Source organism: Melospiza melodia, chromosome 13 (genome assembly GCF_035770615.1).
Source record: "Melospiza melodia melodia isolate bMelMel2 chromosome 13, bMelMel2.pri, whole genome shotgun sequence".
Taxonomy (NCBI): domain Eukaryota; kingdom Metazoa; phylum Chordata; class Aves; order Passeriformes; family Passerellidae; genus Melospiza; species Melospiza melodia.
Window position 1 is genome coordinate 15465498 of NC_086206.1, and position 25664 is coordinate 15491161.

The 25664-nt window shown below is 41.3% G+C and overlaps 1 protein-coding gene and 2 non-coding genes across 6 annotated transcripts in view; all 3 read left to right on the plus strand.

The window, feature by feature from the left end:
- CNOT1 (CCR4-NOT transcription complex subunit 1) overlaps positions 1–25664 on the plus strand; it is a 56113-nt gene that overhangs the window by 24559 nt on the left and 5890 nt on the right. Inside the window, exons 17-40 of one of the 4 annotated variants that reach the window (XM_063167911.1) lie at positions 1721–1871; positions 3237–3438; positions 3943–4089; positions 5568–5692; positions 6498–6784; positions 7623–7701; positions 8914–9144; positions 10347–10487; positions 11163–11342; positions 12400–12516; positions 12908–13018; positions 13614–13691; positions 14016–14193; positions 14558–14688; positions 15031–15327; positions 16787–16927; positions 17020–17124; positions 17663–17782; positions 18449–18640; positions 20370–20512; positions 21113–21221; positions 21312–21481; positions 22573–22804; positions 24877–25125. In XM_063167911.1, coding sequence (XP_063023981.1) covers positions 1721–1871; positions 3237–3438; positions 3943–4089; positions 5568–5692; positions 6498–6784; positions 7623–7701; positions 8914–9144; positions 10347–10487; positions 11163–11342; positions 12400–12516; positions 12908–13018; positions 13614–13691; positions 14016–14193; positions 14558–14688; positions 15031–15327; positions 16787–16927; positions 17020–17124; positions 17663–17782; positions 18449–18640; positions 20370–20512; positions 21113–21221; positions 21312–21481; positions 22573–22804; positions 24877–25125 — 3916 coding nt within the window. The remainder of the gene's footprint in view (positions 1–1720; positions 1872–3236; positions 3439–3942; positions 4090–5567; positions 5693–6497; positions 6785–7622; positions 7702–8913; positions 9145–10346; positions 10488–11162; positions 11343–12399; positions 12517–12907; positions 13019–13613; positions 13692–14015; positions 14194–14557; positions 14689–15030; positions 15328–16786; positions 16928–17019; positions 17125–17662; positions 17783–18448; positions 18641–20369; positions 20513–21112; positions 21222–21311; positions 21482–22572; positions 22805–24876; positions 25126–25664) is intronic. The other 3 variants (XM_063167913.1, XM_063167912.1, XM_063167914.1) reach the window with 3 other exon arrangements.
- LOC134424521 (small nucleolar RNA SNORA50) lies at positions 2201–2336 on the plus strand. Its single transcript, XR_010029446.1, has one exon. It is a non-coding gene; the product is annotated as a small nucleolar RNA SNORA50 (small nucleolar RNA).
- On the plus strand, positions 11839–11977 carry LOC134424519 (small nucleolar RNA SNORA46). Its single transcript, XR_010029444.1, has one exon. It is a non-coding gene; the product is annotated as a small nucleolar RNA SNORA46 (small nucleolar RNA).

Consider the following 25664-nt stretch of genomic DNA (forward strand, 5'->3'; position numbering starts at 1 on the left):
TAAAGACTGCAAATTTAACCCCCCAAAAAGGAGGAGGGCAAAAGACAGAGGTTGGTAACCACATGTGAAGTGTAGACTCCCCTGACCCATTCCATGGCTGACTGAAGTGCTGTATGGTCTTGAAATGCCTCCTGCATCAGAAGAAATCCTGTGGTGCATTTCATCTGGTCATACATACATTTAAATGTTGAGATTTCTGAGAGTGGCTCAGGTGAGGGAAAATACATACTGTAGATACTGACTCTACTGTGTGCCAAGCTCAGAGCTCTGTCTTCAGGTCTGGTTGCACCTTCTGAAAAAGAAATCTCTTTGGGGTTTTTTAAAGGTAGATTTCTGATTGCATTTCCATACATTCTCCCCAAGGCTGTTTGTTTTGAAGTGTTTGAAGCAAGGCTCTGATGAGAGGTTGTCAAGAGTGTAAAGGAGCCAGTTTGTGAAACAGTTATAAACATGTCCATTGCCCTGTATGGAAACCTGGTCACCCATGGTACCCCCCAGATTCCCATCTCTCATGGGGGGAATTTTCCCCACACTCCATAGTGGATCACTGACTCTGGAGAACAGCTGGCTGCCCTTAACTAATTCTGTGTGTCCCATAACAGGATACCTGCCAAAGCTGAAGGCTAATCTTCACTTCTTCTGCCTTAATCACCAGCATGGTTCCTTTGTTCTTTTTCCCCTCATCCTAAGAGTTGAGCAGTAAAAGCTTGTGAAAATTGAATTGAAATGAGGACTATTCAGACCATGTTAACAGAACAACCAAGTTGTATTAGGATAGTTGCTCCATTACAGGAAGGAATCTGCAGCTTTAGCTGTCTTCACCAAAGAGGTATAACTAAAGTTCAGGAAAGCATAAATAATTTGCTGTTTTTCCCAAAAGGAAAATGTTAGTATTCTGTTATTATGTCTGTGGTTAGGTAAGTCAGCAACAGAGCTGGCTTTCCTTCCAGTTTGGGAACCTGGCAGTCATACATGGAACACTTTGGAAAGAGGTACTGGCTGCTCTGGATTGTGCAATGACTTTGTGCCTAAGTTTGAGTTTTCTGATGGTTTTTGGTTATATTTTCCTTGAATAGTTAAATTTCCTGTCTCTGTTTGGGTTTAATGCCCGTGTGTGAAGCACGTCTTTCAGTCTGTAGACAGATGAGTTTTAGTGAAGCAGGTGGTGGTATTTACCTCTTCTTTTTCTGTCTGTCAGTACATAGCCCATGTATCTCATCTTTTAGAGAGACCTTGTGTGTAATGAGATTCAGAATGAGAGTAACCATAAATGGTGAAGTTTTGGCACAGGAAGAAGCCTTGAGGGGCAGATTTGAACAAGGGATCACAGAATCACTATCTGTATTTTAATTCCTGAGGCTAAGCTGCTATATAGCCCTTAATGTGGACAGCAGCAGACAAAGGCTCTTCCAGGAGCCATGTGGTCCATATCCCAGCCTTCTGTAAGCCCTTACTTGCTGGTGTAACTGTAAAGGAGTATTTGGATCATCAAAAACAAAGTAATAGTCTATTGGAGATTGTTGTAGATATTTAAATATAACTGTTTCTCTTGGGAAATGATCTAAGGCAAGTTTTTCTAATAACAAAATGTAGCTTGTGCTGGCGTTTTGCAGCTTCTTTTTGTGAAATATGGCCTCAGTTTCTCTAGGAAAATCAAATAAGTTAATGGCCTTATTTTTGTGAATGTTCCATGGCTCAGTGCTGTCCTTCCCCATCCCAGGAGTGTTTCTCAGGAGCTGTCAGAGACCATCCTCACCATGGTAGCAAACTGCAGTAATGTCATGAACAAGGCTCGGCAGCCCCCGCCTGGAGTCATGCCCAAGGGACGCCCGCCCAGCGCCAGCAGCTTGGATGCCATCTCTCCTGTGCAGGTACCACAGTCACATGCTGCATTTGCAGAAGGTGCTGTTGATTTAGTGCTAGTTCTGCTCTACTAGTTGAGCTCTTTCTGCAGGACTAAGTCAAACATCATCTGGCTCACGTAGTTTTGTGCTTGCATGTCTTGATAGCTTGCTTGTAACTAGAGAATGATGGCTGAGGGATGTAGTTCAGAACTGTCTTTGACTTCACTGATGTCTGTAAGAAGTAACTGTGAAGTATTATAGGATGGGAGCACTGAGGAGGGACAGATACTTGGTTTACTTTGAATAACTGAGGCTTTCTTTTAAAGTGCTAAAATTTACTAGGACTTCTGAGAATTAAGCACTGCCTTTGAACCTGATGTGTCTTGTTTGTAGCTTCACGGGCCAAGCCACAGTGCTAGAGCATAAGGACTTGTTATAACTGGGGCTCTTCAGCTCTCAACTGAACTGCTCTTTTAAAAACAAGGTACATTTCAGTTAATCCCTGCCACTCATCATCCCTTCCTCCTCTGGGAGCAACACATTACAGACAGGTTTCGCTTCTAGCAATTACATTCAATGGCAGATTTTTAACTGGTGAAAAGTATTTCACATTAAATAGTGACAATTCAGCATTTAAGAATGACTGAATTGTCAGTAGATTATGTAAACTAAATGCAGACAATGGTTTTCTTGTGAATTGTTGCTTCATTGAAGTTGTTCATCAGATGTACCAAATATCTTGGCATCCTGCTACAAATAACTCATATGAACAAACAGCAGCAATTTTTACTCTGTTGTCATGTTGACTTCTGGGTAGATAATACCATTTTCTGCTGTTCCTAGTCAGTTCTTTAACTTACTGCTTTGGCAAACTGTATTGTGCCTTCCCTCCTATTCATAAACCAGGTCTTAATGTTTTTTATTGTAGATTTCATTCAGGTATTTAACTGTGAAAAGTTGGCGTAGTAGCGTCCTTCAGACAGTCAAAAATACTCAAGTTTGAAATGAAACAGCTTTCTAAGTCATGAGGTGGGGTCTGAGGTTGCAAACTGCAGAGCGTAAACTACTCTAGTACAAAAATCTGCAAGTAGAAGTAAATGCTACTTATTGTAAGCATTTACTGTTGTGTTACACTCAGCTACAGACTGTGGAACAGTCAGGCTTTCTGTAGAACCTGTGAGAGAATAGGATTTCATGGGATTGCAGAAGAAAAATAAGAGTGCATTCTGTAGACAAACTGATCTTTTGGGTGACTTCAGATTTTACAGTAACCATGCAGAAGAGCTTTTCTCAGAAATGTTTTGATATGTAGCCGTCTTTGTACAAAACATGGCAAAAATCATCTGGGTTGTGGTTTATGGATGTCTGTATAATCTTCCTTTCTTCATTCAGATCGACTCGCTTGCAGGAATGGCCTCTCTTAGTTTAGGTGGCTCAGCTGCTCCCCACACCCAGAGCATGCAAGGCTTCCCTCCAAACCTGGGCTCTGCATTCAGCACTCCTCAGTCACCAGCAAAAGCCTTCCCACCTCTTTCCACCCAAAACCAGACAACCGGTTTCAGTGGCATCGGAGGGCTTTCCTCACAGCTTCCAGGTACTGCTCTTCGGTGGAGTGGTTTGTTTGTGACATGGCACAGCTAAGGCACTGTTGTTGCTGTGGTTGGAAATACTGAATGTGACAGCCCACCCCTTAAGGGAGGGTTGGGTGCTTCCTTCCCTTTAAGAGTGGGAAGTCACACTGGACAAACAGCTGTGTCATAGGGAAGAGAGTTACACTGTGATATGGAGTGAGGAGCCCTCACTCCTGGGTCATTGCTGAAACAGTACTTCAGAATGTTGGAGCTGCAATAGGTAAGAGATTTGAGTCAAGAGGATGAGTGTTTTGACAAATATAGCAGCCTTATTTTAGGTTGGGACAGAGATTAAGAACTGCTTATGTTAAAACTGCTTGATATTAGACAGCAATGAGGCTATAAAACTCTGAGTTCTTGGAAATGACAAGTGCTAGGAGGAGTGGTAAGTGGATACTGTGAGGATGCAATGAGATGACCAATTGCTTGTTTTCAGTAAGTGGTCTTACTACAGGTTTGCTTTTCAGTAGGTGGTCTTACTACGGGTAGCCTGACTGGCATAGGAACTGGAGCCCTGGGCCTTCCTGCAGTGAACAATGACCCATTCGTGCAAAGGAAGCTGAGCACATCTGGACTGAACCAGCCTACATTCCAGCAGAGTAAGATGAAACCTTGTAAGTGGTAGTGTTGTCTGTGGCTGTGAAGTGTGACTGTGGTCTGCAGTTAATCTGTGTTTCCTTCAGGGGAAGCTTGGATCTGTAGGTGGTAAATGTTAAAAGTGTGGCTCTTGTGTTATTATATTAGTCTGGAAAAGGTGCTTCCAAATATGTATCCTAATAGCTTGCCAAATGTCTGGGGGTGGTAGGATGTTAAAAAAGGACCCATTAGCATAAAAATATAATGTGCTATGGATTTGCATAGTGTGTTTGTATTACAGTGTCCTGAGTGGGTCGCTGGAGGTGAGAGAGAGACGAGAATCTTGTTTCTTGATCAGAAGGCTGGATTTATTGATATATATGATGCATTATGACTATACTAAATAGAATAAAGAGAGAAGTTGCAGATGCTTGCTAGGCTAAGAAAAAAGAAAGAATCTATAACAAAGTTGTGTCCAGGGGCTCTGTCCCTAGCTTGCACTTGTGATTGGCCCTTAATTATAAACATGGGAACATGAGCCAATCAAGGTGCATCCCATTGCATTCCACAGCAGTGGATAACAATTGTTTACATTCTCTTTCTGGGGGCCCTCAGCTTCCCAGAAAATGCAGAAATCTGAAAGAAAGGATTTCTGTGAAAAAATGTCTGCGACATGTTTGTCCTTTTTCTGCTGTACTGTGTTTTGAACAAAAGTGTTGTCCTGCTCTGTATGTGCGAGGTACCAGGGTGTTTTTTGTTCTGTTTATAACAAGGTTAAATCTGGGTAAGGAGCTGTTGCAGCAGAGAACTTGACAGGTGAAGCAGTGAAATAGACTGCAACGTTGGATACAAATAAGACAAAAAGCTGGTGGAAAGATAGTTTTTGAAAGGAATAATCAGGTTCATAACACTAAGCCATTATCCTTAAATAATTTATGCCTCTGCAACATGCTCACAGTGAGATACTGAGGCAGTCAAATGCTCAGGAAGCACAGCCATATGCTAAACCTTCCACATTGCTGTTACAGAGGAGCCATTTGCAATAACAGCAGTTACCTGTCTCTACAGATGGACAGTGGAGGTGGCTGTAATCACCATTGCTTTATATTCTGGGTCTTGAGCATTCAATAGAAACTTGTTGGAAGCTCACTGGCTGGCCTGAAAGTTTGTGTGGAAGTTTGTGTGCATGTTCGTGTTGTGTGGCATGCTTTATTGTAGACTGTTCTGCATTCAGTTATTTAGTTGTCAGCTGAGGTTAGCTTGGGATGCACTGGGTTCTAGGAGTAGAGCACTGTGAGGTTAATGCTATCTTAGGATGCAGTTTTTTTAATAAATATAGCATATTGAAAACAGGTTTTTAAATAGCAGTTCCTGTCTACTGGGAAGGTTAAATATCCTGCTCTTCAGAAGAACTAGCAGTTCTTTATAGATTGGTGGAAGAGTTGAAAAGGACTAAGTGAAATCCTGACTGTCTGAAGTTGTCCTGAGTATGATACCTGTTACTTTTTTTTAACAGCTGACTTATCTCAGGTGTGGCCAGAGGCTAATCAGCACTTTAGCAAAGAAATAGATGATGAGGCAAACAGCTACTTCCAGCGTATTTACAACCATCCACCACACCCAACCATGTCTGTGGATGAGGTGAGTTCCCTTCTGTAGCAGTTACAGCACCTGTCCAGAAACTGGCAATAAAGTGGATCATAATTATTCCTTCATGTATTACTTTTAGTGGGAAATAATAAAGGGCTCGTGGTGGATGCTGCAGCATTGCTTTTTTGCTTGGTTGAAGTTGTTTTCACAGTAAGCTTGCAGTTGTTCATTACATTCAGCTTTGACTTGTCTGGATTGAAGATTTCAGATGTCTAATTAACACTCCCAAAATGCTGCTAAGTGGGAAGGGTTCTGTGTGGTGTGGAAGCTTTTTTGTTTAAAATAAGTGCTAAAGAGTGCCTTTAAATAGTCTGTATAAATTATCTTAAATGTATTTGGTTTTAAACTATGTAAAAATGACTACAAGATCTAGATATATAAAAGTGTCACAAGTTCTACCTTCTGAGCTTTTGATAATTATTTTTGTTAGTCTCTATGAGAGTAATTATTGGTCTGATGTACTTACTCTTTGAAGTACTTCAAATTTACTTTAATATATTTGCACAGTCATAAATTATGGAAGACACAACATTAATTTTAATTTTTCTAATTTGAAAGTAATGGCGTAGGCGGTCACAAAAAAGTTTTGTGTGAAGACAGTTGCTTAAAAGGGAACTAAAGTCTGAAGAGGAAGCTGGTTGTAGTGATCTAGTGTCTGCTGTCTAAAATGAAGCAGTTACTTGTGGTTGTGGTAGCACAACGTACCTTAGTAGTTGCAAACACTCATGAAACATGAACATGGGAAAGGGCTGAAATAAAGCAAATCTGTTGCTGACAATTCCCAATTTCTTTGCAGGTCTTGGAAATGCTGCAGAGGTTTAAGGACTCCAACATTAAACGGGAACGAGAAGTGTTTAACTGCATGCTGAGGAACTTGTTTGAGGAATATCGGTTCTTCCCGCAGTACCCAGACAAGGAGCTGCACATCACAGCCTGTCTCTTCGGGGGCATCATCGAGAAAGGACTGGTTACTTACATGGCACTGGGCCTGGCCCTGCGCTATGTTCTTGAAGCCTTACGAAAGCCTTTTGCATCCAAAATGTACTATTTTGGTATTGCTGCACTAGATAGATTTAAAAATAGGTGAGTGTGGGTTTGGTACACTTCTAATAGTGCCTGAATTGTCTTATGAACCTTGAACCTGCTCTAATCGTGCAGTACAAGATTGCTCAGCTTTGGTGTTTCTTCAAAGATACACTGATTTGAAACAATGTGTGAATGTGCTAGTTATAGGGTGACCTTTCTAAATCAAAATGTTCAGTGTGATACCTGTATAAATGTGGGACAAACTGAGATGCTGAAATTACTTAGACTCTATAAAAATCAGTGATGTTGAGTTAGATGAAGTAACTAACAGCTTGTTAGACATGGGGTGAATGTAATTACTCTTCACAGATGCTTTCCAGTGGAGTGCCATTTGCACTGTTCATTACTGAAGGATTGACTGAGAGATGAGCTCTAGAATTTTGCTTTTACACAGAAAAGTATGACTAAGAAATCTCAGAAAAAGTTCTTTCTCAAAACTTATGAATTGCAGATAGAGAAGATTCTGGGTATGAGGTGTGCTCTGGTTTGCTGTTTAAAATGCATTGAACCAGACTACCAATAACTTACCCAGTAATCTTGAAGCAAACACTGGATATAAATGCAATTGTGTACTAGGTCAGAAGTATAGAGATGTAGGAAAAGGTGAGTTGCTGTGAATAAATCTTGTGCTTTAATGTTAAATTAATTATTTAAAAATAGATTGCAACAAAAATTATTTTGTAGGAAATGCTTTCTTTATAGCACATCTGCTGTAAGGAGTCCAGAAGTAATTCTGTGGTGCAGAATGGGAATGACACACATGATAGTTGTTTCTCTCTAATACTGTTTGTGATGTGGGCTTATGCTTCTGACTAATGCATGTTTTGTCTTACAGATTGAAGGACTATCCCCAGTATTGTCAGCACTTGGCTTCTATTAGTCACTTTATACAGTTCCCACATCATTTACAGGAGGTGAGTGTGTCTGTAAGCAGCACTAACTTTCTATGGTGTTAAATTCTTTAGAGCAAATTTGTGTTTTCCTTTGGAAAAGCAGTCTCATCTGTGGTGATTTTAGACCATGTTACATCCACAGAATCAAATGCCTTTTCTTAAAGGTTTTGCTCTGGGGTAGGGTGGGCAGGTGAAGGTGCCTTTGCTTCAATAAATCTGTTTGGGTTGTTTATGTTGAAACAGCTACCTGAATGTAACTGCATAATCAACCAATGCATGCATGTCCATACATGAAACTTTTAAAGTGCCTCAGTGTATTCATATTCCAGTCCCTTAAAGATTTGGAGTTTTAGTGTAAAATTGAGGTCATTCAACTGGCTTTATGCACTTTCATACTTAGACCTGATAAAATAATCCAGGAAAAATTTCTTTCCTGAAGGTCTGAGAGCCATGGGACTACCTGGTTGTCCAAAACAGTGTTCATCACATGGTGTCTGCCTTGAATGTGCTTTATTGGTAGAAATACAGAAAAACTGATCCCAGTGGCAGAGCTTAAGAGCATGAGCTAATTAAGGAAAAATGTTTGGCTCACCATTAAGGTAGAGGCTTCACCCGAAGCTGCAAAGTCCAGTAGCAGTCTTGGTTTCACTAACAGCTTTTAGACTGTACCCCTTAAATGACAGTCTGATTTTTCCAGTTCATGGGGAAATGTATAGCAGTGGGGGAGAAACTAATTTTCTACTATGGAACTATTTCAGAAGATCTAAAAGTTGGCTATTTCTGAACTGTGGTTTTGCTTATTAATGGTTAGCTGCAGAGTCCTTGCAGAAGACTTCTTACCTGCTTTGTAGCCTGCTTCTTGATATTCACACGTTGTTCTTAGGCTCTTTCTCCTCTTTGGTTCTGCTGTTCTAGGCTTGGAGGGATAGAGAGGGAGTGTTTGGAGTTTAGGTACTGCTCTGTGAAATATTAAGCATGTTAGGTCTTGTGATGCTTGACATCAGTTTGTTGAGGCCAGAGGCAGAGCTTGAGGCTCCTCTGTAGTAAGAAAGTCCATAGTGACAGGATGTGCTTTATCAGGATATACAGTTGTATTTAGAGATTCCTTTATGGCAAGACTGTCAAATATTTTAATGATTGTTAGCAAACCTTTATAGTGCTCATGCTGAAAATCAGGCTATAGATCTGTTGCTGCATGTGAAATTTTGTATGTGCTTGTTCTCCCTATTTTAGTACATAGAGTATGGACAGCAATCCAGAGATCCTCCTGTGAAAATGCAGGGTTCAATCACCACCCCTGGAAGTATTGCACTTGCCCAGGCTCAGGCCCAGGCCCAGGTTCCAGCAAAAGCTCCTCTTGCTGGCCAAGTCAGCACTATAGTGACCACCTCAACCACCACCACCGTGGCAAAAACCATTACCATCACCCGACCAACTGGAGTCAGCTTCAAGAAAGATGTGCCGGTGAGCTTTGTGTCATGGTGCCCTTCCCAGAGGGGCAGATGCTGCTCTGGACCAAGTACATACAGACAGAATCTCTTTTAATTTGTGTACTACAGATTTTCAAACTGTGATCCTTATTTTTGATTTAAAACATATAACCTTTTAAAGCATGGCCAACATTTTTGTAGAGAGAAGGTGTTTTTCGCCATCAAACCCCCCAATTACTTTGGGGTCAAGTTGAAATGTGTTCTTGAGACTGTAATTATAAAGACAATTACAGGAACATAATTTCTCTTAATGACTTGCAACAAGACTCTTAAAATAGTTGGCAGCTTCTATTCTGCTTGGGACTTAAGAACACTTACTGCACCCATGTGACACAGTTCTAACTGCATTAGGTTTTTCACGTCTTTGGTACTTGTGTAAACAACTCTGAAGCTTGTCAGAGTTATTACAGGGTTGGCAGATAGATAGAATTGGCTATTGCACAGAAAGTCTTTCTGCCTGGGACTTCTTTGACTAGGTCTCTGTAAAGAAGGCAAAAGCCAAACACAGTTGAAAGTGTGAACACACTTGAGGGGACAGTCTTTAGTGTAGCTATTAATGTCTTTCACACCTGATTACATAATGTAGAAACTTGTTACTTTGAGGTGTTTGTTTTCCCATTTAAACTCCAGTCAGGATTGATACTGAAAACTGCATCACCTTTTCCCTTAATTGCAATGTACCAGGTGCTAAACCCTGGGGTCCAGACCTGCAGCTACAGGGACCAGGATCACACTCTGTTGACTTAAGCTGGCAACTCAGAATGAGAACCTGGTCTCAGAATGAACCTCTGGGATTTCTCCTTCCCAAATCAGCACTGAAGTGCTCCTGGAGCCTCCCTGCTGTGTTAAGTGCTGCTCCCTATTGTGTTATGATTTTTCTCCAAGCTATATTTGTACACAGGCTTAGAGGCCTAAAGGGTGCCATTGCAGTGGCACCTATTCTATGTGCATGTAGAGGCTTTTTCTGCAGCAGCATTCTTCTGCTGAGTATTGATCATCATTTTTAGAATAAAAATATCACCTGACTCCTTCAGACTGCAGCTGAAAATGAATCTGAGACAGTAGATGTCCCCTGATAAAGCTCAATTCTATTTTTGCTTGACAGAACAGAGCAAAAGTTTATTTTGATGTCACCTCTAGGTATTGTTTATGCTTAACTTCTTGTTCTCTTTCCAGCCTTCCATTAATACTACCAACATTGATACGCTGTTAGTAGCAACAGATCAGACAGAGAGGATTGTGGAACCTCCAGAGAATGTCCAGGAAAAAATTGCTTTCATCTTCAATAATCTGTCTCAGTCAAATATGACACAGAAGGCAAGTATTAAAGAATGCTAGTAAAAATAATTTTTATACTCTTAATCCTTTTTTTTATATATTCATTTTTAAGTGTGGGCTGATGATACTTCTACAAAATTCTAACTTGAAAAACTTCAGGAGGGAGCACACTGTAAAGAAATTATCATTTCCAGCACTTTGTGCTTAAACATCTTTGGAGAGAAAATTTTCCAGGGAGAGTAGAGATGGTTAGAAGATACTGTTCTTAATCTTAAATAAACAGTCACATCATAAATGGACTGAGTAACATTAAATGTTGCTAGGTTAAGCTCTGGTATTCAGAAATTAAGGGAATTTTTCTGAACTAGTTGAGGTGTACAGTCCTGTGCCACCTGTGCTGTTGTCTTGTGGATGGATGGCTTGAACTTGTAAAGTGACAACATTTATTTCCAGTTGTCTGGTGAAAAGCTGGGAAGTGAAGGAGAGGTGAATTGTTATACCTTGCTGATTTCATGCTTGAGTCCTTACTGGTTGACCAGATCTTTGGATAATGAGACACTGACTTCAGATACTTATCTTTTTGTAGAAAAACAGCCTTAGTGTTAGAAGCAGTTGACTGACCATGAACTGTATGTTGGTCAGAGCTGATCTCAGAAGGTTTTGATTATCTTTTCATCTGTTCTGTGGTGTGCTTTGTCTTTGGTTTGAGCACAGGTGGAAGAATTGAAGGAGACAGTGAAAGAAGAGTTCATGCCTTGGGTATCACAGTATCTTGTGATGAAAAGAGTCAGTATTGAGCCTAACTTTCACAGCTTGTATTCAAACTTCCTTGACACACTTAAGAATCCAGAGTTTAATAAAATGGTTCTGAATGAAACCTACAGAAATATCAAGGTGAGTAGTGCAAGTTTTCTAAAGGCAGCACAGGAATGTGCTGTTCTCCTCATGCTGTTTGTTTGTGTGGTGCTGATTCTCAAATACAGAATATAATTCAAAAATATTCTTTCTAGCTTACCAGTAAACTTACAGATTATCTTTAGGAATACTAGGATTCTTTTCAGTTTGGAACATATGAAACACTTAAATTCTGTAATAGGAGGGCAAATTTGCATTTGAATTAATTTATGTAGGTGGACTTCAAAGTTGTGTGAGGTTTGCAAATTGTAACCCAAGGGAAAATTGATTATGGTCCAGTTGTTTTCTGTGGAGGAAAGTGCAAAGATAGAAAATGACACTCTGCTCTTTTGGCCCAAGAGGAATGGAGGGGAACTGTGTGTTTAGAAAATGGGGGTGTAAAAGCCAAAATTTATTGGAGGACTAAGATAATGTGGGTGGGAGGAGGAAGCAACGCCCCAAAAGTGATGACCAGATGAAACAAGGTTGTAAAGAATGCACTATTTTTAAACCTGTTGGTGGAATTTCCTGACCACCATGGGTTACGCTGTAGTGCAAAAGCATCTCCTGGCTCTTGAGAATTTAGCTGACCCTGCTCTGTTCAGCTGATGCTCCTCTGGAGTTAAGGAACACAACTAACAGCAGAATGCTTGTTTTATGATTGGTGACATGATTTATGTTTTGACATGACAATGAGATGGTTTCCCTGGAAGGTTAAACTGTAGCCTTCAGGTCTGTGATGAAGCATTTAGAGGAAGCACAAGTTACACTCAGCTCTGGGAGTAGTTGTAGCAGTCTCAACAGAGTAAATGGTAAGGTCTGGGAAAACATAATACTCTTTTTTTGATCCTTTTAAAGAAAGGAATTCTGTAGTCATTACAGTGCAGATCTACAGAGTGCTGCCTTCAAGTGAAAACTGTTCAAGTATCTTTGTAATGTGACTGAAGCTCAGAACTTAATGTTCTAAAACTTTGCCTTCATTCAGATCAGCTGTTGGATTTGGAGTCTGGTTATCTTCTGCTTGCTGCTTGAGATGCTTTTTTTTATTCTTTGTTAGGTGCTATTGACATCAGATAAAGCTGCAGCCAACTTCTCAGACCGTTCCTTGTTGAAGAACCTTGGTCACTGGCTGGGAATGATAACAATGGCTAAAAATAAGCCCATCTTGCACACGGTGAGCTTCTGTCATTGCAGATTGCCTTGGCATGAATTGGTATGCTGTTATGCAGTAACATAGGCTATTTGGGAAATGTTACCACCTTTCTGGTGCCTCTTTTATGTGCCAAATTCAAAGTATGACTCCAGAGTTGGTTATTTAACGCTTCTAAATATTTTTTTACATCAGAAAAGTTAATAGCTAAATTTATTTTGGCAAAAGCTTGTTAATCCATATAAAAATGTGGATGTATAAATCTTTGTTCAAAAGTAACTGCTGCTTAGCAGTCTGTAAAATTCAAGGGCTATCTTGGCTGAGCCTTGCCTGAAAAGGTAGTAGTGTATTAGTGGAATTGTGCAGTGTGTTTGCTGTTTTCTCTACCTTCATTCCCACTTCAATTGTTTTTCAGGATTTGGATGTGAAGTCACTACTACTGGAAGCATATGTTAAGGGACAGCAGGAATTGCTTTATGTAGTGCCATTTGTTGCCAAAGTCTTAGAATCCAGTGTCAGGAGTGTGGTAAGTGTCTTTGTATGGACAGAATTATTGCTCAAATGGCAAAATATTGCAGGAAGTAATCAGCTTTTGTCACAAAATGAAAACTGATTGAGTTCAGTGGAGAGAAATAAAAGGGATATAAAGGCATGAAGTCAAGGAGTGCTCCTTGTGTGGAGGGAAAGTATATAGCCATGCATTTTTAATAGGTGGTATTAGCTGAAATGTACTGTGGTATCCCTGGACAGAACTCCATTGAGAAATGGAAGGAAGCCATTGAAGAGATTCTGGATGTATTTATTCCTAGTTTGTTTTTGTTTGTTTTCCTCCCACACACTTTGATCCTGATCAGCTTGTTGGTTCTGCTTGACATAGAGCTGATCTTTCAAGAAGGACCAGGTCATTGTGTTTCCACTTAAGTTCCTAATGTATTTCTAGTTATACTGAATCACTGGAATAATTATTACTAAAATACTAAATTCTACTCTAATCACAGGTGTACAAAGGTTTCAATGGCTGTATGCACACATAGCTGCTTGTGTTCCAAACATTTCCAGTCCTAAACTATCCAGATGATTCAAGAAGTTTCTGTAATCCTGCTCTCTTCTTTCTCTTGTAGGTCTTCAGGCCTCCAAACCCATGGACAATGGCCATTATGAATGTTTTAGCTGAGCTACATCAGGAACATGATCTAAAAGTAAATTACTGGATTTTTTCTGTAACTTCTGAGTGTAAGGTTTTATTGAGATACTACTCTAGAAGGATGTTGTGAAGGACTAAGCAGCAGTCCTCCTCACTGCTTTAGCATGGGGAGATTACTTGGGAATTGCTTAATTTGGTAGAACTTGGATGAAACTCTTCTCCATGAGGTCAGCATCAAGATAGTTGTCTAATCCTCAGTCATTGTTGGTCTCTGAAAGGGATGGCATTAGAATGGGGAGCTGGGAAGTCAGGTGGCTCAGTCAGTAGATGTTCTGGGTATTTTCCTTGTGACATGACCTAAACTAGAGTTGTTTTGCAGTTGAATCTGAAGTTTGAGATTGAGGTGCTCTGCAAGAATCTTGCACTAGACATCAATGAGCTGAAACCTGGAAGCCTCCTGAAAGATAAGGACCGTCTGAAAAATCTGGATGAGCAGCTGTCTGCCCCAAAGAAGGATGTGAAGCAGCCAGAAGAGCTACCACCCATCACAACAACTAGTAAGTACATTTCATAGATTCCAGAACAGCACTGTTCAAGTTCAAATAAGACAAGCTTTGCTATCACAAAATAAAATATGAAGCTACATATGCTATTGTAATATTCCTGAGTGCTTGGTAGTTTTGTAAGAAACAGGTCTACAGAGTTTGGAGATGGGAAGGGAATGGAAGCCATTATGAGGACTAATTCTGTATTATGTATTAAGTTGCTTGGTAAGTTTAGGAGGTTTCATGATCAAACTGCAAACTTTATATTTCTAAGTTGTTTCTTGGTTTAAATAAGAATTATATACTTGTTTTATAAGCAGTTGCTTTTCACTGTGATTTCATAGTGTCTCAGTACAAACCTACTTGTGTTCTCCAGCTGCTTCTACAACCCCAGCTACCAGCACCACTTGTACAGCCACGGTTCCTCCACAGCCCCAGTACAGCTACCACGACATCAACGTCTATTCTTTAGGAGGCTTGGCTCCACACATTACCTTAAATCCAACGGTAAGTTTCAGAGCTGGTTTAGTTTGCTGTCTTACAGCCAGGGTTGATGCAGATCTCAGCTGGTGGGAGCTATCAGTATAGAAGGAGCCTCTGTGCTCCTTTTGTCCAGTTATCAGCTCACCTCTTAAGTCAATCTCTGCATTGTTAGTCAGCTGCAACTTGGTTAGAAAAATAATAATTTGTTCTGGTTTCAGATTTATCAAATACTGTAATAGCTGCATGGGGAACATGGGGGTACTGCACACACTATGACAGTGCACTTATGAGTGATTGAGAAAATGCAGGTGTGGGGGGTAGGGATTCCAGTGTACCTCATTGTCTCCCCTGTCCCCTGCCCTGCAGATCCCGCTGTTCCAAGCGCACCCGCAGCTGAAGCAGTGTGTGCGGCAGGCCATCGAGCGGGCGGTGCAGGACCTCGTGCATCCCGTGGTGGACAGGTCCATCAAGATTGCCATGACCACCTGTGAGCAGATAGTCAGGAAGGACTTTGCCCTGGATTCCGAGGAGTCCCGGATGCGTGTGGCTGCTCACCACATGATGAGGAACCTGACTGCTGGCATGGCCATGATCACCTGCAGGGAGCCTTTGCTCATGAGCATAGCTACCAACTTGAAAAATAGCTTTGCTACTGCACTGAGGGTAAGAGCCCCATCATTTGGAGTTTCTATCCAACTTAGGGGACTGTAGGCATCCAGCATTTGTAAATCAGTTCTGTACAATGTAGACTTGTTAATTAATTGTGTGGCTTAACTAGCATGGGGGTGAATTCACTGGGTAAAATCTTTTCACTCTTGTGGAATTACAGTGGAAAAAAGTGTTGTGATTCCAGGTCAAACACCCTTGAACACAGATGGTAGATCTTAGTAAATGGCACACAAACTTCCTGACTATCCCTTTATTTTGCCCAGTGTTCTCTCCAGTTAAATCACATCATGGAAGCTTTGGAGGCTTGAACTTTCTGCAGGGTTTGAGGCTGAAAGGCTAAAGTGTGGAAGACTGAATTGATTTTGGTGATATCTTATATACTGTTTCAGCATGCATGCCCCAGGCATATTTTATTTACTTGTGCTGTTAGCAGCTAGGTAGTTTAGACTCTTCTGCACAGCTTGTGAATTCATTGGGTTTTCTAGAGGCTGTTATCAGGTCTCTTAATGAAGAAAATAAGACCAGCCTGCAAACTGCTGACCACAACAGTGGCTACTACAGAATTCTTGCCATCAGTGTCAGCAACAGGCACAAGAGCATAAGGATCTTGGAAAGATCAAGACACAGCTGTGCTTTCAGCAATTAGAAATTAATCAGTTTGTTTATCCCTGAAGACATGACATTGGAACAAATAGAGTTTTAATCCAAGGAAGCTTTTAAAGGGGCAATTGTAGAAAACATTTTGTTACAGAAAAGGCTCTGTATGAAGCATCTCAAAATTCTTATCTGGCTTATTGTTATGAAGTGGTTTAACAGAAATAGTATAATTTTCAGGATTATGGAAGAGCTGTTTGCAGACAATGAACTCCCAAGTAGATGGGACAGGCTGCCTTTATAGATGTATTCCATTTCTAGTGGAAGTTGCTGCATTGCACCCTGGAAAATAAGTGCTTCTGTTCAGGATTCTCATAAAGCAGACTCTAGGAAGGAAGAAAGAAAATCTGATTCCTTATCAGAAAAGGAACCCACTGAAAAAGGCTTGGGACTCCTCTTTTGCACTGTTAGTGGTGCACCTTTATATCTTCCAGTTGCAGCCCAGGAAGTAGAAAAACTTCTACTGTGATGCAAAGCCTTCCCTGCATTCACATCACTCTGTGTGTCTGTCTAAAGCAGGCCTTTATTTCTGTGCCCTGGAGATGGGTAGGTGGAGAAGATGGAGGCCTCCTGCTGTTCTGTTCCATGTTGAAAGTCTTTACTGTTGTCTTGTCTACATGTTTTATTCAAAGCTATGCAAAATTAAATTTAATATTGTATATTCTATGGGAAGGGAGTGTGATCCTAAGAGCATTCCTTTTTATTGCTGGTTTTCTTTGTAAGCAGTGGTGCAGATTTTAAGGCTAGTTATATACAGGGAAATGTTACATTCTTCACTGATGATTGTGATTTTCAACAGGCAGCCTCCCCACAGCAGAGGGACATGATGGAGCAGGCAGCTGCCCAGTTAGCCCAGGATAACTGTGAGCTTGCCTGCTGCTTTATCCAGAAGACAGCTGTGGAAAAGGCAGGCCCTGAGATGGACAAGAGGCTCGCAACTGTAAGTATGGCTCTGTTGAAGAAGTATCCTGTGTGCTCATACACATGCATATGGGTGTGTAAAATGCAGTGTGGTGTTTGTGCTTTTGGCAGGAATTTGAGCTCAGGAAGCACGCTAGGCAAGAGGGGCGGCGCTACTGCGATCCCGTTGTGTTAACGTACCAGGCTGAGAGGATGCCAGAGCAGATCAGGTTAAAGGTGAGGTCTCTTCTGATGCTGCTCTTCTCTCCCTCCTGATAAGAAAAAGAGGATGGCACAGCATCAGCTGAGTAATCATGTATTGTTAGTCTTGCCTAACAGTGCAGCTGCTGTCATTTTGATTAGTATGGAAACACATAAACATGTTATTCCAATTTGAGTATTTATATAATTTTCTCAATTCCTTGAGTCTCTATTTCTGTGCATTTCTTCTCACTGTTTTGTTGTCTTTATGTTTTATTTTCTTTTGTCTCCTTTCTGTGTTCTTCCTTTAAAGGGCATACAATGTGCTTTCAGCAGACCATTTCTCCGTATTCAGTTATTTCTTGTTCTGGGAATGTGGGTTTCATTTTTAGAGCAAAATTCCCCTCTTAGAAGGTGTGGAAGGAGAGATAGGACCTCAGTGCAGAGCAGTTGAATCGTACTTGATGTCTAGGCCACTTTGTTTAGGAGTAGCTACCTGCCACACAAGCTGCCCTCAGTTTTTACTGCCTCAGTCTTATAAATGAGTTAAATGCCTGTTCCTTTTGTTGCAAAGGTTGGAGGTGTGGACCCAAAACAGCTGGCTGTTTATGAAGAGTTTGCACGCAATGTCCCTGGCTTCTTGCCCACCAATGACTTAACTCAGCCTACAGGATTCTTGGCTCAGCCTATGAAGGTAGAGGTTTCTGAATTACTTTTTGGAGAACTTGTGTTTTTGTTAGAAGGACTCAAGAGTCAAGTGTTTGTATTGTTTGGGGATAGTAGTTGAAAAAATGCATTTATTCTAAAGACAAAGTAATGGTAGCATAAAACTTCCATCCAGCCTTGGGGATTTGTAACCCAAATTGGGACAAATTCTGCAGTTTAGGATTACTACATGTAGTTTTAATTGCAGTGAAACATTTTATTCAAATCTCTACTTTTGAAGGTCATGGATGGCAAATCTGAATTTTAAGATAATTGGAGAGTTTTTGTATGCATACATAAGGCCTTACTGGCAGAACAAGAGGGAATGGCTTCAAACTGAAAGAGGTTTAGATTAGATGTTAGGAGGAACTTCTTCCCTATGAGGGTGGCGAGGCACTGGAAGAGGTTATCTGAAGAAACTATAGATGGCCCATCCCTGAAGTGTTCAAAGCCAGGTTGGGTGTGGCTTTGAGCAACCTGCTCCAGTGGAAGATGTCCTGGCTCATAGCAGGGCAGTTGAAACAAGATGGTCTTTAAGGTCCTTCCAACCCAAACAATTCTGCGATTCTGAAGGAGAAGAGCCAGTCAGTCAGTATTTGAGTGTCACCAATGCAATCCTTGCAAAAATCACTGATTCTCACTTTCTCTTAAGCAGCAAGCTTGGGCTACTGATGATGTAGCGCAGATTTATGACAAATGTATGACAGAACTGGAGCAACACCTGCAATCCATTCCACACACCCTGGCCATGAATCCTCAAGTCCAAGCACTGCGCAGCCTCCTGGAGGCGGTGGTGGTGGCTCGGAACTCCCGGGACGCGATTGCTGCACTTGGACTACTGCAGAAGGTGAGTGTTGACATCTCATCTCTGTAACAGCTTGCTTAGAGTTTATTACTCACCTAGCTCATGGATTGTCTTGCTGGTGACCTTGTTTCTTCATGCATCCTGTGGAACTTGCTGGGTGAGCAGTACTGAACTGCTGTCTTTGGAAATCTGATAAATAAGATTGGGAGGGAGCTGTTGTGTTCACATAGGGTATTGCACACATGGTGTTGAGACTGCTGTGGAAGAAGCAGGTGTACAGAATCCTTAGTTTTGTTCAGATGTGGTGAGTGGAGAGCTGCTGCAGTCCAGAGTGGTCTGATTTCAGGATGATTTGGAGGCTAAAAAGGTGTTTGAACTGCCCTTGTAGGTAGATAGTATTGAGCCTAGTACTAGATTTCTAGTGGCACACTTGGGGTTTATTTTGCAGTAACTGATCTATGACTATGCATGGTGGATTGACCCTGGCCAGCTGCCCTACGTCCATCCAACTGCTTCCTCTTCAGCTTTTCTGCAGGATACAGAGAAAACACAGGGAAGACTAGATGATATTTGTTCAGATTATGACAGTTTAATAGGGAAAATAAAGGCCATTTGAAAAAATGAAACTAAAATGTCTACTTCCCATCAGCAGGGAGATGTCCAGCTACTCGTCTCAAAGCAGGGCTTCAGCACATGTGACATTTGCCTGGAAACACAAACATCAGAACCATGAATGCTCTATTTCATCCTCCTTTCCCTGAGCGTTTATTGCTGAACATGATGTCATATGCTATAGAGCATCCCTTTATTCAGTTTGGGTCAGCTGTCCTGGCTGTGTTGCTTCCCAGCCTCTTGTCCATCCCCAGCCTACCCACTGGTGGAGGAAGCAGAGGGGGAAAGAAAAAGCCTTGATCCTGTGCTTGTGCTGCTTGGCACCTGACAAAACTGTGCTGTGTTTTCAACACTGGTTCAGCACAAATCCAAAGCACAGCACCATATGGGCTGCTGTAAAGCAAATTAACTCCATCCCAGCCAGAGTTTGTAGGCTGTACCAGTGGGAAGTGTTGCAGTGAGCTCTGTGATCCAAGCTGGCATCAGTGCCTGTGTAGTAGTGTAGAACAAGTGACAGACATAGAGAAAAATCCACTTGAGAATAGTGTAAGGATACTGAGCTGTCTGCATGAGGATCCAAGAACAGTGCCAGAACAGAGGTAACCAAAAGCTGGAGAGAGACTCTTCCTTTTTTTCTGCTAGTGCTTTTACCTATTTAAGGATCCAATCCTGACTAGAACTTGACCAAATAAATTGTGTTGCCCATGTAAAACTCATCCTCCATTTGCTGTAGACTAACCTCTGAGTGTTGCAGCTCTCTCTCTAAGGAAGCTGCTCACTTACCTCTGGCAGGTTCTGTAAATATTTTCTCAGGTAGTTTTCCATGAGCTGTATGCAGAATTACTGTATGCAGAGGAGGCATTGACTTAGGGAGACTGCAGCACAAAGTAACAGGGTCTGTCAGGTATTTGTGCACATACCAAGCTAGTGAGGCATAGAGAGACCTGTAGGTTTGTTTCTGATAACATAGCTGTGTACAGTGCATGTATAGATGACATAGTAGCTGATAAAATCTCACACAGTCTTACCAAGAGGTCAGCACAATTAAACTTTTTTTTTTTTTTCATGTCTTGTGGTGATAATTGTTGCTGATGTAATGTGCAGAAGATTTGGAAGAGGACTGGTTTTTCCCTCTGCTAACAGGTTGCATCTGTTCTAGGCTGTAGAGGGCTTGCTGGATGCCACCAGCGGGGCTGATGCTGACCTCCTGCTCCGCTACCGTGAGTGTCACCTGCTGGTGCTGAAGGCTCTGCAGGATGGCCGTGCCTATGGATCTCCATGGTGTAACAAACAAATCACTAGGTCAGTTACAAGGCAGCAAGAACACTGATGTGGCTTTGGCCATCTTTTGGGAGTTCCTGTATTACTCTGAATTTTCTGCCTGTTAATATCTTGCTTTGCTGCAATTTGGACAGACAGAAAAATAATCAGCTTTTTTTGTCAAAATTAACTAGATCTTCTGATAATGCTGGTTCATCCCAGAACATGATAGGAATCTTTAATGGAATTAAGCATTAGAGCATGGTGTGGGCTTTTATTTTTTTCCCTGATTTTGCAGAGAATATCTCTGTGCTGTCACAAACAATGAGAAATGGCATATGCCTGCAGCAGAAGCTTCAGCTAGGCAGATCTGCCAATTCATCCTTGGAAGAGAGACTTCTTGTGCTGAATAAACTGAAGCTCTTGAAGGGCTCTTGTGACCAGTTGTACAGGGCAATACATGGTTGAGTTTGACTATTCTGAACTTCAGCATTACCTTAGAGAATGCTCTAGAAGAGGCTTCTTTTGAAGCTGGGTAATGAATCACAGTGAATGTCACGGTTTCTGAAGTACTAGATTTGAGTTGTTTCACTTAAACTGTGTTGTTGAAGTACACTTTTTGTAAGAAGTCCCATTCTTCAGGTGCCTGATTGAATGCAGAGACGAGTACAAATACAACGTGGAAGCTGTGGAGCTGCTAATCCGCAATCACCTTGTTAACATGCAGCAGTATGACCTTCACTTGGCTCAGGTAAAGAGAATCTGCTCTTTTCAAGGAGGAGGGATGCACTCACTCCACTGTAAGATCTGTGGTTGAACTCTGTCTTTTTCATGTTGACAGTCCATGGAGAATGGCTTGAACTACATGGCTGTGGCATTTGCCATGCAGTTGGTAAAGATCTTGTTGGTGGATGAGAGAAGTGTTGCCCATGTAACAGAAGCAGATCTGTTTCACACCATTGAGACACTCATGAGAATTAATGCTCATTCCAGAGGAAACGCCCCGGAAGGGTGAGGCTATAGTATTGTGCAATGTGTTACTTTTTTTGTGCTCATTTATGATTTGCATATTATATAGGCAATGTCTCATTCAGTCATAGAGCTTTTAACTTTCCCTAAGGCTGCAGTCCTTTCTTAGTTTCAACTGTCACTCTAGTGTAAATGGGCTCATCTTAGTCAAAATAGAGGCAGCTGCAGCAGCATGTGAAGCTGAATGCTTAAGCAAAAAAATCTCTCCATGCACTCTAGTCCAAAATTCTGTGCAACTGTGAGAAATCTGTTTGAATTCCTGCTTTATCTCAAATTTATGCAATATTATTGCCTATTTATATCTTACATATTTAGGTCCCAGTATATTAATTTCTTATTCGCAAATAATCCAGTTGTATAATCTTTTCTGTTTAGAGTTTACAGAGCAATCCTCCACCAGTCTCACATGGCTTATGTATCCATCAGCAAACTGCCCAAACCATTTGGGTAGCAAATGTTGCCACAACACCTGGAAATACCTGTGGGACTTGCAGGCTTCCTATTTGTAAGGTGGAAGCAGTTGTTGCTGGGTTTGAGAATGACACAGATTAGAGCTTGGAGAACTTTGAATAGCTGTGAGAACAGCCAGCAGCTGGCTGATGGCAGTGGCTGCCATTACCAGCACAGCTGCTAATAGGATGTCACAAAACCAAAGTCCTTTCTTCTGCAGTTGGCATGGATAGACTGTCTTCACTGTATGGCTTGGCTTTCACTGCAGCCAGATCCAGTCAGGCCATTCAGTACTGGCATCTCCCTATCTGGGAGCATTTTAGGGCTCCTGAAGTCTGCAGAAGAAAAGCTGCTTCTAGTCCCTGTGGTGTTTTGTTGCAGCACTCCACTGTACAAATTGGGGTGGAACTTCAAAGCTTATGTGATTTCAGTGTTCCTTCTTTCATCATGAGTGTATCTGCTTTCATGACTTATTTCTGCTATTCCAGTGAGGACTGTAAGATAGAAAGTTTTATTATAAGAAATAATTTGATTTCTTTCAACTCTCTTTGAGCTTCCAGTTCCTGCACCTTGTGGGGGAGGAGGAATTCTAACCCAGCTCTTGCTCTGTTCTGTTGCATTAGATTACCCCAGCTGATGGAAGTGGTCCGATCAAACTATGAAGCAATGATTGACCGTGCTCATGGAGGTCCTAATTTCATGATGCATTCAGGAATTTCCCAAGCTTCTGAGTATGATGACCCACCAGGCCTGAGGGAGAAGGCAGAATACCTGCTGAGGGAGTGGGTGAACCTCTACCATTCAGCTGCAGCAGGCCGTGACAGTACCAAAGCATTCTCTGCGTTTGTTGGACAGGTAGAGCTTTTGGAAAGAAAGGTGCTTTTTATTCAACATAAGTAGGGTGTGATGCCCTCCATTTTAAAGCAGTGTTATAACCTGTTAGGCATCCTTTTGAAACTTTGAGGTGTATGGCAGTTTACTGTCAAAGTTGTGTCTGGTTTTGATGAAACCCTGTCCTCCACCAAGTCGTGTTCTTCAGATACTGTAGCAACAGGCTGTCACTTCAGACCTTGAGTTCTGGGATAGTTTGGTGGAAAAATAACTTGAGCTGAAATAGCTCTTGGAGATAGTCCTGTCTTGCTCTGTAATGAGCCTTGACTGGTGTTGTTCCTTATGAGTAACAGCAAAAGCTCTGACAGCCTACAGGAGGATTTCACCAGTTGAGATTCAGGTAAATTGTTTCAGGTCATGTGGGCAAGGGAATTCTTTTTCAAAATGAAATCATTAATAAGGAAAATCTTGAGACTTCATTAGCTGAAGTGGTGCTTAAATTTAAACAATGTCTAACGTCACCTTGAATATGGTCCTTTTAACCATTGTTAAAGGACTCTGAAGCACCTTAACAGGTGTGGTGAACATCACAATCCCATCTGCCTTCTAGGTGTGATTGAGGAGGGAGATCCCCTCAGTGGCCCAGCATGTGTGGTAACAAACTCCTGTATTTGCAGGCAGCTCCTTACAGCTGAGTTCATTGCATGCAGCTCCCTGACTGCAGCTGCAAGAAAGCCTCTGACTTGGCCTTTTTGCATTGAGTTCTTTTTGAGTTTGTGACACTACCACAGATATGCTGCAGACTTTGCAGCTACTAATGAAGAGAAGCTCAGGCTTTAGAGCATGCATGAAGATTGTGACTGATGCAGTGGGTTTTTTAATTTATTTTATTTTAGTGTCCTTTTGTACTGGTTATAGACAGCTTTCAGTTGGCCTGACTTCTACTGCATAAAACTTTCTGAATGCTTTTAATAGATATTGTGCTAAACATACATCTTAAAGAAATATTTTACTGTTTTTATGAGCTCACTTCTTTTACTTTAAATCATGCTTCTAAAGCACACTTCGGTATAGAGTACTCACAATACTTAGTATGCTTTTATCCCACTTCACTCTTTATCACACTTGTTTGATTACCTTTTGTGCATATTTGATCAGTTTTGAAAAAGCTGTTTAAATATATTGAAGTGCAGTGTTTACTCACAATTGCTTCCTTACAGGCTTTAGTAATAAGTTTTAAATAATATTTTCCAATAACTACATTAAATAAGGTTCTATTACTGAACTCAAATGACTAGCAGAGTGTTGCTTCCTTCCCACAAGTCTGTAGGACAAGAAAAAACACAGAACTTTTAAGGCAGATACCTAAATTCTTTGGGCTTTTTAGAAAAAAAAAGTTTCTCCAGAAATACTAAAAGTTCTCCACATTGTATCCAAGTTACCTGTTCTGCTGTTTTTATAGCTTTATGTCCAGTAGGAGTTTAAAGATAAGATGCTTTATTCAAAACCCCCAAGTTTTCTACAGTGTACTTTGTTTCATTTTGTTGGTTCTAATACTGTGGCTAACAAATAAAATGAGGTCTCGGGGGTTTTTTATATGAGTATTATTAAAACAACTCCCCCATGCAAAGCAAAAAAGCCCACCCAGTCTTTCTCTGTGTGTAATGTTTATGTTAGGAAAATTTGCTTTCCAAATGATGCGGTTTGCTTCTACAGAATGGGGCTGCCAAGTAGTGGTGATTGCTGAGCTAGGAGCTGCAGTCTGCCCTGCCCAGAGCTTGTGCTCCTCATGTTCTTCATGCAAAGCTGAGTGCTGGTGGCAGCACTGGTGCTGAAACAGGCTTCTCAGCTATGCTGATGGTTGGAGAGATTTGGGATTCAAAAGATTGTATTCAAGAATAAATATGTTTGCTAAAATTGTGTTGCCACCCTCAAATTGCCATGCAAACAATAATCTCTGAGGAGTGCATGACAAAAATTAACTGTTGTGGCAGCAAGGAGGGTGCTTTGTGAAGGGTGTGTTGTTGGAAATAATTTGTAAAATGAGCTGTCTGTGGTTGTGGTGCTGACGTCTTTTCCTTTCCTTTCCTGGTTAGATGCACCAGCAGGGGATCCTGAAAACAGATGATCTGATCACCCGTTTTTTCCGTCTCTGCACCGAAATGTGCGTTGAGATCAGCTATCGGGCCCTGGCCGAGCAGCAGCACAACCCTGCAGCCAACCCCACCATGATTCGAGCCAAGTGCTACCACAACCTGGATGCCTTTGTGCGACTCATTGCACTGCTGGTGAAGCACTCTGGGGAGGCAACCAACACAGTCACAAAGATCAACCTCCTGAATAAGGTGGGGAATCCTTCTTGTCCTCTTTGCATTTAAAGTGGGTTGTCAGATGTACCTTTGATAAACCCAAGGTGCAGACCTTAATGTGGGCAGCTGCTGAAGTGTCTGATGAGAACTTAGATGGGTTGATCACTGATAAACTTTTGAGTGAACCACCAAGATGCCAAGTGGCTTTCTTGTTCACAAAGATTTCATCTCAAACCAATCTGAAATTCATCTTTGTGCCTTGAAATGAAATAGCCACTGTTTTAAGGTTGTTGATTCCTGAGTGTTTGCCTTCATGTTGTCTGAGTCTTGCCTTTGCTCTTACAATACATGGGTTATGTCTGGATTGTCTTAGGTAGTCTGAGACCTTCAGATACTGCCCAGTCAGTCACTGTGACTGTGGTCCAAGGGACAAGGAGAGCAAAGCAAGTGGTTAGGAATTGCTGAAACAAATTGGAATATTCATTTATGCAACACTTCCAATAACTAGAGTTTTTGGTTCTTGTTAGAATCTACTGATTATTTTTTTACTGATGGTTAAAGTATTATATGTAGTC